This window comes from Engraulis encrasicolus, chromosome 3 (assembly GCF_034702125.1).
Source record: "Engraulis encrasicolus isolate BLACKSEA-1 chromosome 3, IST_EnEncr_1.0, whole genome shotgun sequence".
NCBI lineage: Eukaryota > Metazoa > Chordata > Actinopteri > Clupeiformes > Engraulidae > Engraulis > Engraulis encrasicolus.
In genome coordinates, this window is record NC_085859.1 from 28,156,360 (window position 1) to 28,172,788 (window position 16,429).

A 16,429-nucleotide genomic window follows, 5' to 3' on the forward strand; every position below is an offset into this window, starting at 1 on the left:
CTGCTAAGACTTTGCTCAGCCCGTAAATCCTTCTCAACTTTGTCCCAGATGGAACAGTTGACACTCTTCAACCAACCAAAACCATGTTTTAAATCCCACATAATGATTCTCTGTAGGAAATGGCTGACCATTATGGGGGTAAGAAGCGTTTTCGTCTGTGGCTCAAACGGCTAAGTTACTGTAGTGTTATGCTACAGACCCGGGTTCGAGTCTAACCTGATTTCATCTCCCAATCCTCCGCATCTCTCTCACTCATTTCCTGTCACACTCCCAAACTGACCCATCTGGAAAAAAAACAACAACGTAAAATCCCCCAAAACAATTGAGGAAAAAAAGACGCAAGGCATGCTGCAAGTTTTTTTTCCAGTAGGATTGTTTATTGAGTTCAAGTAAGACCTTCAGTATTGTGGTGGTGGAGAATGGGGGGAAGGAAGGAGGACGGGGCATCCTCAGGGGGGCTTATGTATGTAGGCTGCAGGTGGAGTGAGGTGAGGTGAGGTTAGGGCCTCTCTCTCTCTCTCGTTCTCTCGCTTATCTCTTGCTGTCTATCGTTCGCTTATTTCTTGAACATGACGAGAGGAGGGGGCACCTTGATGTCCTGGCCTCTCTCCAGCTTCTTCTCGCAGTCAATCAGGTAGTTGACCCCGTCAACGACCATCTGCACAAGCTCCACCTACAAAACATAGCAGCACAGTAGCAGCACATATTAATGTTGAGTGGAGTTAGCATCAAAAACATCACAAATGCTGGTGGCTAGAAGGCACTTTTGTTTTTGTTTTGTTGTTTGTTTTTTGATAGGCTCTGTATTTGTGTCGTAATGCATTCATTAGGTACAATGTGAGTACAGTACAATCTGATAGAAACATCAGAAATCTGATACAAGAAATTTATCAGAAACAGTACTAGCCTACAAACAGAAAAAGGCACGTTGGAACAGATGTAGAACAATACCAGCACCTGAGTTCAAGCTTAGGCTAGCGGTTGCCACTAAGCCGTTTCAGCCCACACTACAATATGGCCATGCCGTCTGACGCGGATTTGAGGGATCCTCTTTGCCAGACCAGATTAACCCCGTGCACCCATGTTGCTCGTCTAATACCCCTCACGCCTGCAAGGGATCCCTGTTTACCTCAGACTTGAGAAGTCACGGGCAACAGGCACGCTCAACTCTCAAGCATAAAGAATATCTTGTATCTTGTAATAACTGTATTTCTCCAGCACAATCAGAGGCAGGCTGACTGGATTGAGAAAGTCCTGCCAGATATTCCTTCTGCCTGTGTTGCTAACACAGGGGATTTTCACTAATAAGTTCATCCACCTGGCTGAAGGAGTGCGGAAACTCTTCGACATGGCTGGAGCCAGGGAAGTCGACAAGGGGGGAGAAAGGGGTCAGTTGTCTCAGGCCCAGGGAGATGGGGGGCCTATGATTGGGCCCTCATTACATTAAATATATTGGGTGGTTGGGGGGCCCTTTCGGAGGACTTTGTCCTGGGCCCAGCCAAAGCTATCAGCTGACCCTGACTGGAGCAAATACATGACAGGGTTTTAACTCTCTGAATCTGGGGATGTCGTCCACCCCTGACCTCCATTCAGAAATAGATTGTATTGACGTAAAGCTTTTCTACTTCTCTGAGCACTCAAAGCTTTACAATGTGTGCCTCAACTGCTTCAATAGCTCGGCAGGAACACACACTGTAGCATAGCAATCAGGGGCAGAGCTATGAAGAGGAGGTAAGCAGGGCAGTTGCCCCGAGGCCCGAGTGGCGGGGGCCCTATTGTGACCTTGACAGGCAGCATGGGGAGGGGGGCCTATCAGTGTCTTTCCCTGAGGCCATTTGAGCACCTGTTCCAACATTAGCAACTGTTGCTGCAGCACATGTTGCTGAATAGCATTTGATGCAATGCATTGGCCACAGAGTCTACTGGTGTTGATTTACTGTACAGGGGTGCATTTCTCGAAAGCGTAATTGCTAACGTCAGTAGCTACTTTGGTTGCAATGCAATTTCCCATTGGCAACTACCCAAGTTGCTAACTGCTAACAACTATGCTTTCAAGATATGCACCCCAGCAGTAGTAGTGCGAGTACAGATTGACCGGGACACTAGCTCACCTCAGATTTGCCCAGACGGTCCAGGTTGGAGATGTCGAAAGTGTCGCCGGTGGCAGCGGTGTCCACACCGCCTGTGCCTCTCTTCTGTAGCCGCAGGTTGTCCAGGATCTTGGGGAAGCGGGCATCCTGTGTGAAGCACGGAGATGAAACAAAGAGATAAACACTTTCATTAACAGTTTCATCAATGAATTGAATGAATTAAGAGGAGGCACACTTGACGATCTCGCACGGCACATTAGTGTTTTCTGACACACTTGTTGCAAGGACAACTATAATTATATCCCCGAAACGGTTTTGCGTGCGCCGCCGTGTCCGCGTCCGCGTCCGCGTCCGCGTCCGCCGCCGCGTCCGCCGCCGCGTAAGGTCTTTCGTGTTAATGCGATAACTTTTGAACGGATGTTTGGATTTGTCCCAGATTTTTTGGGTGAATGCTCTAGGGCAGGTTCATGAACTGATTCGAGTTTGGAGGTCAACACTTTCAAGATGGCTGAATTCAAGATGGCCGAATTTTTGTTTGGCCCATAACTTCTGACTGGGTGGATGGATTTCTCCCAGATTTGGTGTGTTAATGCTCTAGGGTAGGTTCATGAACTTATTCGAGTTTGGAGGCCAACACTTTCAAGATGGCTGAATTCAAGATGGCCGAATTTTTGTTTGGCTCATAACTTCTGACCAGTCGGATGGATTTGTTCCAGATTTGGTGTGTTAATGCTCTAGGGTAGGTTCATGAACTGATTTGAGTTTGGAGGTCAACAGTTTCAAAATGGCGGAATTTTTATTTGGCCCATAACTTCTGACTGGATGGATTGATTTGCCCGGTACTACCTTGTTTTAACAGTTCACCATTTCAGTGAATCTACCATATTAGGTACAGTGTAACAATATTTAATACCATGTAATACTAGTGTAATACCAGTGTAACAATATGCAATACCAGGTACAGTGTAATAACCAGTGTACAATATTTAATACCATGTAATACTAGTGTAATGCCAGTGTAACAATATGCAATACCATGTAATACCACTTACACAAAAATACATGATGTAGTACAAAATTGGTACATGGTGTTACACTGGTATTACATGGTATTAAATATTGTTACAATGGTTATTACACTGTACCTAATGTGGTATATTCACTGTAATAGTGAACCATTAAAGCAGTGTTACCATTTGCCCCATTTTTTGCTTCATTTTCACAATAGTCATTTGGTTTTAAGCCTATGCACGTCATTGATCTATGTATAGATATTAAATATATTTCTTTAATATTTTGTATTTATCATATACGTTTATGAAAAGGTGGACGGGAGTGGTAGGAATGATGGGGGACTGGAAGCGTTGCGTTTCAGGGATATACCTTAAGCAGTCGAAGGCGACTGCACAGGCAGTCTAGTTTTTTACTACACGCTTTATGTTTAGTATTTCTATGCAGATGACAATAGGTGTGCACAGATAGGGACGAGGTGGTGCTAAAGCATCTGCCCCTTTGCCCTATAGGACAAATAGTGCCCTTTTTGAAAGATAGCCTATTTTATGTCACAATGTACTACTGTGGTCCACATGTTAACATGATAATCTACAAATGCTTCACGATCAAAAGCATGTTGCAATAATGCCCTACAACTCGGCAGTCGGAAGTTCCACATGCCCCCAACACCCCCACTTCAGCACTTGCCCCCCAAAATGTCTGTGCACACCACTGTACAAAAACTGACAAAAAACCTCCTTGAGTCCTAAAGTGTGTCACTCACCTTGCTAAGGATGGGCAGTTTGACGTGCACTCCGGCCCTCAGGCCAGTTCCCAGGTTGGAGGGGCAGGTGAGGATGTAGCCCAGGCGCTCGTTCCACATGAACTCCCAGCCTCTCTCCTGGATCAGCCTCTCCACCTATCACAGTGCAAAAAACACACATAAAGGCTACGTTAACATGGGACATTTAATTCCAAATTAACTCACTGTAATTCTGAATAGAGCTTAATTCCGCTTTGAAAACGTCATGTAAACACTTCACAATTTGGATTTAAATGAAAGATCAAAGGGAACTCAATGGAACTATTACATTCGGAATTATTAATTTGGAATGAAAAACATAATGTAAACGTAGCCATTCACTCTGTTGTCCATATGCAACTCACCCACAGCACATTGTCATTCACCCATTCATAACATTGTTGGAAGGCATGCCACCTACGTACAATACATCATTTCACACATTTGTACAGTTGTATCCACATACCACTTCATAAGCATGCACATGTACAAGTACGCACATGCCACCAAAAACAGCACATTCACACACTCGCGTATCACTGTCACAGCTGTGTGTTTTGAGACCTCATTTTCATCCCTGTATTTTTGGAACTGCTCATTTAGCAAGAATTTATTTTCAATATAGTTATTTTCAATGGACAATGTATGGCAGAAAAGCAAAAAAAAAAACCCCAATTTGCATTGGTTTGGTATGTAGTTCTGAGACGGTGGTGGCATACCTCCTTCAGGCCTCTGCAGAATCTCTCGAAGACTCTCTTCATGTTGCCTCCCTTCTCCATGGAGATGACGCGAGTGTGGTCCTCCTCATTGACCCAGATCAGGAAGGTCTTCTCGTTGTTGTGCCTACATTTCAGGAGGAAGACGTAGTATGACACACACACACACACAGGACAAATTATTAATGTGCTACAAGGGCAGAGATGACAACCTTTTTGTCCAGAAAGTTTTTTAAAAAAGGAACGTGCCACAAACTTGATGCAACCAGTTCTAAATCAGCTGACTATCCAATGACCCCAATCCAATCCAATGAATCCCATGACAGATAGACTTGTCACATACACTCAGTAGAGTCACCTGTGTTGGAAGGAGGGGTTTTTCTGACTTCTGAACTGGGTTTTAAGAGCTAAAAAGTTCAAAGTCACACACCGTCATACACTGGACGTGTTCAACCGCACACCGGGCTGTGAGGTTCTAATTCTGGGGCTTCACTCATTCATGGACTACGTATGCAGGGAACAAAATGATGTAAATCGCAGGTGCCATGTAGAGTGTTGCCAGATTGGGTGGTTTCCCGCCCAATTGGGCTGCTTAGGATGGCCGTCTGTGGGTACAAATGGCATTTATAAATCCATTTTCAATTAATTTTCAAGTCAATTTTAAGTCCATTTCGGGCCATAGAAAGCAATATAATTGTGCAGGATGTAGTGCTTTCAGGTGGGGTTTGAGCATTTTTTTGGGCTGGAAATCATCAGTCTCATCTAGCAACCCTGGCTATGTAGTGAGCAAGGGACCACCATTTTGGACACAGCACCCAAGCAGTGTCTTTGGGCCCCCTTCATCTGCAGTGCATATGGTACACTTCACTCTCATGCATAATGCATGCCAGAGCACCAACTAATGGGGCTCCAGTGTTGCCAGATGGAACATGCTGAATTATCGTACCAAAACCTCAAAATTATCGTTTTTGGGCACTTTATTGGAGGAAATTATCGTACAAGACCCAAACTGTTATTTCCAGGCATCCAAATGTCCTGAATGACAACTCTGAAATTATCGTACGTCATGCTTTTTTTTGTTCATACACAGGACAAAATGGGCAAAATAATGGTACAAATACGATAATTATTGTACATCTGGCAACACTGTGGGGCTCTCTAGCGGCTTTGTGCTGCTGATGCAAACCACATGCTCCATACCAGATTCCCCTGGCATCTGGCCAATCACGAGCCATCCCTGCGCAAGTCAGGAGTGGGGACACGGGTTTGTCAAACAGGAAGTGGTCCTACTCCATATCGACCAATCAGGTACAGAGGTACACAACAGATGGACAGGCAAGACAGCACAGCACAAGACAAGACGGAAGGACAAACCAAGAGCAACAAGACAAACAGAGAGAGGAGAGAAGAGAGGAGGGTGATAAGGATTACTGGGAAGATGGGAAGACACTCAGCAAAAGGAACCATTTTTGGCATGAAGGCTTGAAAACAAGACCTCTAAGAAGCAGGAGCTAGGTGATCCTCAACCATATGAGAAGTGCTGGCTGTTTTATCCCAGATCATCCACTCCAAAATAATCGTTGATCTAAACCAGCTATTCCTCTGTACTACTGCTGCTGCTACTACTACTACTACTCCTACATACTGTATGTATGTACATACGCTCTATGGCTTAGATTCACACAAGTCTTTTGTTAATATTGTCAAAACAATGGTCCGATATATATTTCCCAGTCCCATAATAATGCATTTCCCATACTGCATTTTGGACCCGATTCCGAATGAAATCATTGCTTTGCGTCTCAGATGGTGCACTTGTGCACTTCAAGCACTATGTTTCAGTGTGTAATTAATGCGCCATACGGCTGAAACATCGACATGTGTGCACCATTTGAGATCCAGCACGTCTTTTTGGAGGTCTCATTTCAGTTCACTGACAGTAATTACAGCACTAGTACTTCTACTTTCACTTGACACTCCTCTAGCCATTCTTCTACTGTGCCACTATACTTGAATGTACTCCACACCCTACTCTACTCTACCACCTTACCAAATGCCACGGGCATCAGGCCAGTCCCTGGCCATCCCAGCTGAAGTGAGCAGAGGAGACACGGGCTTATCGAACAGGAAGTGGTTCTGGGACCAGAGCAGCACAAAAGGACAGGGAGGGCGATGGAGGGTTTAAGGTGTTGTGTTAGAAGTCAAGGTGTTATTGAGATGCAATTGTGGCATTCATGAAATGTGTTGAAATTACACATGAGCTATCATTTTGTACATACATTCTTAACACATTATTGCATAGTATTTATACACCATTTAGTTAACTCTTCCAGAATTCGGATTTACCTGACATCTGAGCTATGTAAAAAATATTATGCTTTGTTTGTATGAGTATTAAGTACGTTGAGTATGTTAGGTATAATAATGCTAATATAGGCCTACTTATGAGCACATTTAGGCGATGTCTATGGCTGCAGCATAGTACACAGTCAAAAAAAGCAGTGTCAATTCAACTCTTGGGGAGTCAATGTAACATTTTCTAGAGTGTATTTGGTCTCAGAGTACTCTTTAAGTGTTGAAATAACACTGCCTTTTTTACTGTGTAGTTGTTTACTCAGAGGTGTCAATATCGGGTCCAGAAAGTAAAAACCCTTCCACAGTTTCCCTTCAACTCAGGTGACATACGTCAAATCAGTAGCTGGTCTACCTGTCTTGAGCAGTTGAACAGTACGATCAGCTGATTCAGAGCTGGCTAAATCAAATTTGTGTCAGGGTTTTTAATTTTTGAACCAGGGATTGAAACCTCTGGGTCTAGTCATGAGACACCACTGTAGTCCACTCACATCAATGTGTGACTGAGTTGAGTATGGCTGCAGCATAGTCGCATTGTAGTCAGATAGTCTGACACAGAGTGCAGAGACTAGGCCTACTGTAGGCCTACAGGGGTGCATTTCCAGAAAGATTGTTAGCCAGTTAGCAACTTGGGTGGTTGTCCATAGGAAATTGCAATGCAAACAACAAAGTAGCTAATGCAGTTAGCAACTATGGTTTCAAGAAATGCACCCCAGACTTATCCACTCACATCGATGAGTGACTGCTGTTCGTCGTCAGTCATGTCGGAGAGGCCGTAGTAGCGCCCGGCCAGGTCTCCCTTGAGGCCGGAGAGGGCCATGACCGTCACGCGCTCCACCTCCCGACGCTCTGAGCGGGTGCAGGCCGGGGGCAGGCTCAGGCCACGGATGCTGCGGCCCGTACGCACGCGAGACGACAGGACGTACTTCTCGTCGAACATCCCAGAGGTGAGCTGCAGTGGGGAAGGTGGAGAAGTCAACCAGATGAAGAGATGATCTTGGATTGGGAAACAGGGACAGCGAGTATGGGTGAGTGCAGTGGGGAACTTACTTTTTTACAGTGTTTTACAGTGAAGGTGAATTTGTGGGGAAATCATCTGAAATTGTCTCTGGAATGAAGATGTAATGAAGCTCCTCTGGTCAGTACACTAAAGCCACAACTTTCTCCAGGAGCCATACCGTTGTGGCCCATGCACCATCTGCTATCATAGCCTATTCAGTGACTCACCCATACGACCTACTATGTGTGATAGATAAAGTGTTATACGTTACCTTTGAAGCATCAAGATCAGTGGGGTGCTTCATTGTGTGTGGGTCATAGCCATTGTGCCTGTCTTTGATGACTGGATCAAACAGCTCAGCAAACACCTGTGGGAGAGAAGAGAGAGAGAGAGAGAGATAGCAACCTTTAGCTATGCTGTACATATTTTACTATTAAATACGACCCAAAGTCACAAGAGACCTGCCTGATGTTACATGAGTTCACAAGGAATAGGCCTATTTCAGTGCATGGGACAAAGAAAAAAAAGCGAGACCAAGAAAGCGGTGATATGAAAAGGAAAATGAAATCAAATAGGTGTCCCATCAACTCAATCTTTACCTCCATTTCTGTTTTGGCATGATGTAATAATACATTTTCTAGTATGTGACATTATAATGTGAGGAACAATGTGTGTGGAGTGCTTCTGTAGAATCCTTAGTAGAATGATGTTGAAATAATAGGGTCAAGGTCACAAGGTCAGGTAACCTCATAAAAAAGAGGTGTCCCATCAACTTTATCATTACCTCCTTCTGTGTTGCATGATGTCATATTTTATGGGATGTTGTGATGTGAAATAATGCTGTGCGGTGGGTTTCTGTGCGGTGGTTAGTAAAGTGGAGTTGAGATGACCACAGTCAAGGTCCTACGGTCAAGGTCAGAAGGTCAGCTCACCTCATAGCACTCCTCGTCTCCTGCCACCATGCCCACAGTCTTAATGAAGGGGTGCCCGGGGTTGTCCACCCCAGTCTGAATGCACTGGTCCAGGGTGAAGTCCTGCGGGGTCTTCTTGTCCCTCAGACGGCCGTAGATGGCTGGAGTCAAGGCATGTGCCATGCAGTTGTTGTGCTTGCGCAGGTCTGGGTAGTCGGCACTGTTGGCATGGGGAATAGGTGGTCAGTCACGGACTACGGACTGCTACGGACTAGTGTGTGTACTTCAATGTGATTGACTAGTCAAAATGGGATAAAGTGCAGAGAAAGAATTTCCCCTAGGGCAGTGTTTCCCAACCAGGGGTACGTGTACCAGAAGGGGTACGTGAGCACACTGCAGGGGGTACTTGGGAAAATGTTATTACTATAACAAATGTATGGAGTAGTCACATCAGGACAGAGAAAGTGATATAGGACATGAATTAGGGGGTACTCATGGCACAACTAAGAGTCTTAGGGGGTACGCAAAGGTTGGGAAACATTCCCCTAGGGGACCAAAATTGTCTCCAATTGGCTTCGAATTAAGTGTGAATAAAGAAGTGAGGCAAAACTCAATCCAAATACCAAATAAACTGTTAAGTGGTACCTAGTAGACTGATTATTCATCTGCTCATCCAATAAGTGCACTAAATTACTTCATCCTGGCCGTGTATGTTCCACTGGACATTTGACATAACTACTAATAGCTTTGAAAGTGAGGTAAGAGGTACACCCTTTGACAATCAATGACAAGGCAGACAATGTCAAAGTAAGTCGTACAAAACATTAATGTAATACATATGTTAAGACATGGCCACTGTTATAGGTTTATTGATACCAGATTGTAAATCAACAATTCATTGTGTATTACAAAAGGCTCTGCATAATGTTGTAGTAGTGTTGTACCAGAGATTCTTTAAGTATACTCTCTCTGGTTGTACTATGGTAGTAAAGTCTTGACCATGAATAGTGAAGGGTTCAAGGAGCTACCGAACAGCACAGAGGCGGAGCTATAGGGAGGGCAAGCAGGGCATTTGCCCCTGGGCCCAGGTCCTTCCCGTATTGGTAGTGGGGGCATGGCGTTTTGGAGGCCGGATGGGGGGGCCCTATCAGTGTTTTACCCTAAGGCCCTGTGTGCAATTATTCCGGCATTGGAACAGCAATAACAAAACTTTTACTCATTCACTTCATTCAAGATCCCCGCAACACACAACTGTGTATGACAGGCGTCAGGAGACTGAAGGTGTTGACGCGCGAGATGAGTGGTCTAAATTTAAAACGTTGGCTGATGAAATGGCCACAAGGGAGTGAGCGAGAGTGAATCAGATCACGTTGCACCACACGCAAAGCTAGACAGGCAGGGCAGGTGTGTGTGTGTGTGTGTGTGTGTGGGTGTGTGGAGTACTGACGTGACGTGCGTTGGCAGAATGTGTATGTGATTAAGTGCGGATGTGTGCTGTAGTCAAGAGTGTCAGGGACGCTCCAGGAAACAACTCTTGGCACCAACTCATCACTATCAACCTCTAGGTTTCAACACCGACTACAGTTACCACATTACACCGTATAGTATTATCATTATATCGCACAACTATGTGTCCTATCATGATATCTCATATCATATGTGCATCAGTATCATATTGTATCATATCATATCTCATATCATATGTCATGTCATATCATATCATATCATTTATCAAATTATCATATCGTGTTGTGCCATGTCATGTCGCGTCGTATCGTGTCGCTTCATCCTCTGCTTAGTGTTGCATGTATGTATGTATAGTATGTATCAAGGAGGTAACATTGGTATGTATATATGTATGTACAGTATGTATGTATGTATGTACGTATGGATGTATGTATGTATGTATGTATGTATGTATGTATGTATGTATGTATGTATGTATGTATGTATGTATTGTATATATGTACTGTATGTATGTGTGTGTGTGTGTGTGTGGGTAGAGGTACCTGGGAGGGTAAAGCTTTGTCCTGGCCTCAGCGACGAGGCTGTTGTCGGACATGAGGTAGCCACCGGCCAGGGTGGAGGCACCGAGGCTGGCCAGCATCACAGCCGTGTTGCGGCCAGCCAGCAGGCGTGTGAAGGTGCTTGCCATCTTGACTGGACAGTTGTCCCAACAACGGACCTAGGGTAGGAGGACAACAGGAGATCCGTGTTACATACCACAGTAAAAACAATACAGTGTTTATTCAACACGTATAGAGTTGATTTAGCATCTTCTAGAGTGTATTTGGTCCAAGAGTAACACTGCATTTTCTTCAGACCACATGAGACACATCTTTCCGAGTAGTAGTAGTAGTAGTAGTTGTAGTTGTAGTTGTGTAGTGAGGAGGCAATGAGTTACGAGAGAGATTTGTATAATGGGGGATCCCCTAGGGAGTTTTATGACAGTTGAGCAGGGTGCATGCAATCGACTTGTGGCCCAGAATTCTTTGCAATATCCTCATGGACGGCTCTAGACAGGGGGCAGGTTAGACCAGGGCCCCTGTAGATTTCCCCCTGGCCCATGCACTGAACAGCCAATGAGCGCAACATGATATACATTTTTCTTCATTATACATTTCATAACATTAAAAATGTATCTCTTTTGCCAATTTTTGTGCCCCCCTGAAAAAAGAATGGCCCCACCTTGTCCCCCAGGTAATTTTGGTCTAGAACCGTCCCTGAATATCCTTGAATGTTCCAAAGAAGCAAAGATTGTAGATCGCTCCGTTCTAGACTCTTTGCACAGAAGAGACAAAAGTCTAGTATAGCTTATAGAACAACAGAGCACAAAAGAGTAGCACAAGGGCGCTGCTAGCAATTGTGGCTCCCTTATAAAGGTAGAAAATACTTTTGGGGCCCCCAACCTAACCATATATCCTAATACTTGATGGGCCCTTGATGCTCTTGGACCCCAAACCTCATCCTGACTCTCTCTTAGTTGTGCCTCTACCAGTCTTACAAGGGAGCGAGAGGCTGTTACTAGGGTTGCCACATCTGTCTGAAAAAAAAACTCTTGGACCTTTCAAACTCAATCGAGATTTTTGCTTTGTACGCAATGGAATCCTTCATTCATTGCCCAGGAAAGTATATATTGCTTTCCTGGACAGGTCATCAAAGACCTGGACAATCAGGAAAAAAAACTGGACAGGTGGCAACACTATAGCTGTTAGAAAGAAGATCCAGAAGCCACTCTTCAGTTGCACAGACAGCCCTGAAGGTCGGCTACGATGACAGCCAGGGAAGCTGACAAGGGGGTACAAAGGGGTCACCTTTCCCGGGCCCAGGGAAATAAGGGGCCCATAATTAATAATAATAATAATAATACATTTTATTTTTGAGCGCCTTTCAAAATACCCAAGGACACTTTACAATCAAAAACAAATACATAACAGTAGAGAAAGTATAACAAAGCTTCAGTGAATTAACAATAGGAGAGTAATAAAAATGCAAGAATAAAATAGAAATAAAAGTAACTTACAATAAAATAAATGTTTTTTAAAATAAGAAAAAATTGTGTCCTCATTACATGAAATGCATTGAGTGGGGGGGGGGGGGGGCTGGAGGCGTTTCAGATGACTTTGTCCTGGGCCCAGTCGAAGCTGTCAGCGGCCCTGATGACAGCAATTACCCTTCACGCCCAAGGGGGTGACAGAGAGATAGCTCCCTCTATTGTGATGCCACTGTTCCACTTTGGTGGTCTGTGGTGTGCATACGTGTCCTATGTGCTGTAATGTGAGAGCGCTCAAAGGTGCTGTCCGTACCGGTCACTTTGATGTAGTACATGACGTGCGAGTTGAACGAGCGGGGAGTAGGGAGGGCTTGACGTGTGTCCAAATGCACACCATACCTTTCCACCTTTTTTACCAAGCACAGGTGACTGGATAAAGGTCAGAACAGCAGTACGTGCAAGTGGAAAGGTAGGGAAGGCCTCATGCTGAGCACATAGTCATTTGATTGCCAACTGTATTTACTGCATTGTGTTGTACTGCATTGTATTGCAGGCATATATTGTATTGTATGCATTCTGCTACATGTTATACAGTATATTGTGTGTGTGTGTAGAGGGCTAACATTTACTGGCGTCAAAGGGCACGTGGTCAGTGAAATGAATCCCGCTTCTGGGAAAAAAACGAATTCTGCTCATTTTATTATTTAAAAGGAGGTAGATTGGAATCAAGTTTGGGCTTAATGTTCAGGTACAAACGTATGACATTAAACGTATGATATTTGTGAGCATTGTTATACAGAATTACGGTATGTACACTTTTCCCTGAAATGCTTTACCTCAATCTCACTTGAAGCAGATTAGCCTACTGAGCCATCATGTACCACATAGTAATCGTTATTGTAAACAGCACATCCAGACAACAACAGAGGTAATTCACCTGCCAATGAATCATCACCACAGTACAGGATATAGTGAAGACAAACCCCCCAAATGAGGTGGCCACAATCAGGGCCGGCACTAGGCATACGCAGAGTAAGCAGAGTAAGCAGAGCACTTAGGGCCTCAACCACTTTGCCCCCCAAATGGGTCCTCCTAAATTGAGATTGACTTAAAAAAACACAATATTATTATTTCTTTTTATAGTTATTATTATTTAATTATGAGGGGGGCCTACTGACCAGTTATGCTTAGGGCCTCCAAAACCTTAGTAGCGGCCCTGGCCACAATGCCTGGCCCAGCGATTGCATCTGAGCTAGCAAGAGAGAAAGAGACACGAGTACAGAACTATTTTGATGATGGCAAAGAGCTTGTCTGGCTGGCTGGCTGGCTGGCTGTTTGTGAATACAAAGGTAAGTGTGGTGCCCCTGTGGGGGCGGGGGGATTGGGAGGCACGATGTGGGGGTGTGGGAGCCGAGCACAGTATTAATAGCAGCCCGGTTAGATTAAGCCTTACTGCCAGCCTGCAGTTGGCATAAGCCACATTGGCCACATGAGTGCATGACCACATGAGCAACGTGACATTCTGGGCCGGTCAGAGAGACTTACACTGAAGGCTGCCAGCCTGCCTGCCTGCCTGCCTGCCTGCCTCGCTGGCTGGCTGGATGCTAGAACTATCTGTCTGTCTGGGGTAGTGTTGTCACCTGTCTCGGTTTTCCCCCGATTGTCCTGCTTTTTAACGGTGTGTCCCGAAGAATTACATTTTCCTTGGACACTGAATGAAGAGTGCCTTTGCTTACATAAAAGGGGTATTTTGGACTGTCTAAATGCCTAGTTTTTTGTGAAAAAACTATGTTAAACTTGGAATTTTTCGCATAACTCAGCTGGAAGATGCGCCGTAGGTGTCCCATGGGTCGCTCAGCAGACAATTTGAAAAAACTCCTGCACATTAAACATTTCACTGTTTTTCTTTAATAAACAACATTTCAGTGATCGAAACACAATTTATTTTAAAAAAAAACAGCGAAATGGTCAGGTTTTTTTTTCAAATAGTCAAATAGGTTTTTTGTGAGCCAGTGGTGGCCGTAGTCTGTGCTATAGTATGGAGCCACAACAGAGGGGAATAACCCATTGTGTTCTGGGTAACATAGTCATGGCAGCAGTAGGAAATACACGTGCAAAACAGGAGGCTACAAAGCCTACGCCCCGGGTATAGGTTAGAGTTGCCTGGCTGAATACTAGCTATCTCTCTGGCCTGTGGAGCCACAGGTGAACGGGCTCGTGTTTTGAACAAGGGCATAGAGCGTTGACAGCAACAGGCAGTATATACACATGTGCTATAAAAGATGTCTGTCTGCCTGTTCATCGTCTGATTATGGTCCTTATGTCTAGTAGGCTATATTTTGTTGTTACATGTTTTTGTGTGAAATTACACTGTCATTGTCATCGCCCACCGCAAATTTCTCTATTATAGAAAAATATAAAGGCTTTTCTAATCTACAGTCATTTAATCTTACTTTATCTTATTCTTATCTTATCTTAACTTATCTTATCTTCTTTATCTCATCTTATCTGTTCAGTAGGCTTCAGTCGCTCCTGGCTTAGGGTATAGCTGCCTGGCCAGCTGCTGTGGATCTGGGCTATGGAGTCACCACAGCGCAGGTGAATGGCCCACTGTGTTCTGGGTAATGTAGTATTATCATGGAAGCAACAGGTAATGTGTAAATGGGCATAATATGTGCTGTACAGTAGACTAAGTACACTCCTGGGTTATGTTAGGGTTGTTTGCACCAAACAGTCCAGTAGACCTCTGTGCAATATTTTCAGGTAATTAGTTAACTTATTTTTTAATATTCATTTATAAGCTGGAAGCGTTACCTCAGATGCTTCATGTTTTTGGGGTTATAATTATACATGTATAGGCTATCTGCCCTTAAGAATTAAATGAATTGAAATCAAAATTAATCTGAACTAAACTCAATCAAGCTGAAAACGCAGGCTATATTAGTAAAATCAATTCATTAATTCTCAGACCTCACAAGCATTTACCCCCTATCCCTATCTCCTTAACTTGTGAAACGATATCTAATTACTAATGAATATTAAATTAACTGTCTAAAGCTTCTTCTCATCACCACTCATCACTATGATATTATTACGAATTGTATGACACTTCATAACAAGCAGAGGTCAAAATCGCACATTTGACCTGTGTATTTCAAAAAGAAAAAAGCCGTATACTCTACCTTGCAAGAGGAGAAGAGAAGAGAGGGGGATCAGAGGCGATAGAGGCAGCGACGGGTCCCTTAAGTCCTCAGGGAGGAGAGGAGAGACACTTGGTCAGTAAGTCAGAGACAGTAAGAGAAGTCGTTCCAAGCTACACAGCCCAGCGTGCACCGAGGAATGAACCAGCGCCGGGCCTTAGCTTGGGGATAAGAGAGCTCTCATCCCGGCCAGCCAATCCAATCCAATTTCCAACAGGCTGCTAGGTAGGTCCCTCCCGCCCGCCCTTCTCAGACCCTGCGTCCTTGATCGCCCGGTGGCCAGGTCAAAGTCTCTAGGCCTTTCCCCCTAGCTTGTCATAGCTGGATTGGCCATATGGCATACAGGGCATTGATCCGGTGGACTGCTGATGATTTTGGCCTGCTCCTCCCCTCGATCTAGTCAGAGAGAGTAGAGAGAGAGAGGTTCCATTGGCCCATTGTTTCCGGGTTCTATTATTGCAAGGGGGAGGGGGGGGGGTGGGGGGGGGGGGGGGGAGGGGGGGGGAAATCCCCCTTTAGGCAGACCTAAGGACTGTTCTATTCAATGCTAGAAGTATTATGACACGCCCCTTTAGGCAGACCGGAACCTGGTCATGTTAGGTGCCCATAGCAACCTATTACATTGGCATATCTCTATATACTTAAAGACTCTCTGATATAGTGGCATCAGTCCTCATGCCGCTCAGTCCTCATGCCGCTACAGCTAACCTGTCTGAGTCGGATTTAAATATTCATTTTGCCTGTTGTGGTCAAAATAGCTTGTAATAGATGACTCAAAACATTGTTACAGGCTTCATTGTCTCTCTCAATGCCTGGCGGACTGGTCTTGGCTGCAAATGCCCGGCCTGATTTTTTTTGTCCCAGTCCAGTCC

General features: G+C 44.6%; 1 protein-coding gene across 1 annotated transcript; it reads right to left on the minus strand.

Moving 5' to 3' along the window:
• Positions 1-352: 352 nt before the first annotated feature.
• ckmt2b (creatine kinase, mitochondrial 2b (sarcomeric)) lies at positions 353-15,719 on the minus strand. The gene is made up of 10 exons (XM_063195134.1): positions 15,540-15,719; positions 10,874-11,049; positions 8,886-9,084; positions 8,225-8,320; positions 7,684-7,905; positions 5,802-5,887; positions 4,605-4,728; positions 3,868-4,002; positions 2,112-2,237; positions 353-673 (listed from the first exon to the last, which is right to left on the minus strand). The coding sequence occupies exons 2-10, from the start codon at positions 11,017-11,019 to the stop codon at positions 557-559; spliced, it is 1,251 nt and encodes a 416-aa protein (XP_063051204.1). The 5' UTR covers positions 11,020-11,049; positions 15,540-15,719; the 3' UTR covers positions 353-556.
• Positions 15,720-16,429: the final 710 nt, after the last annotated feature.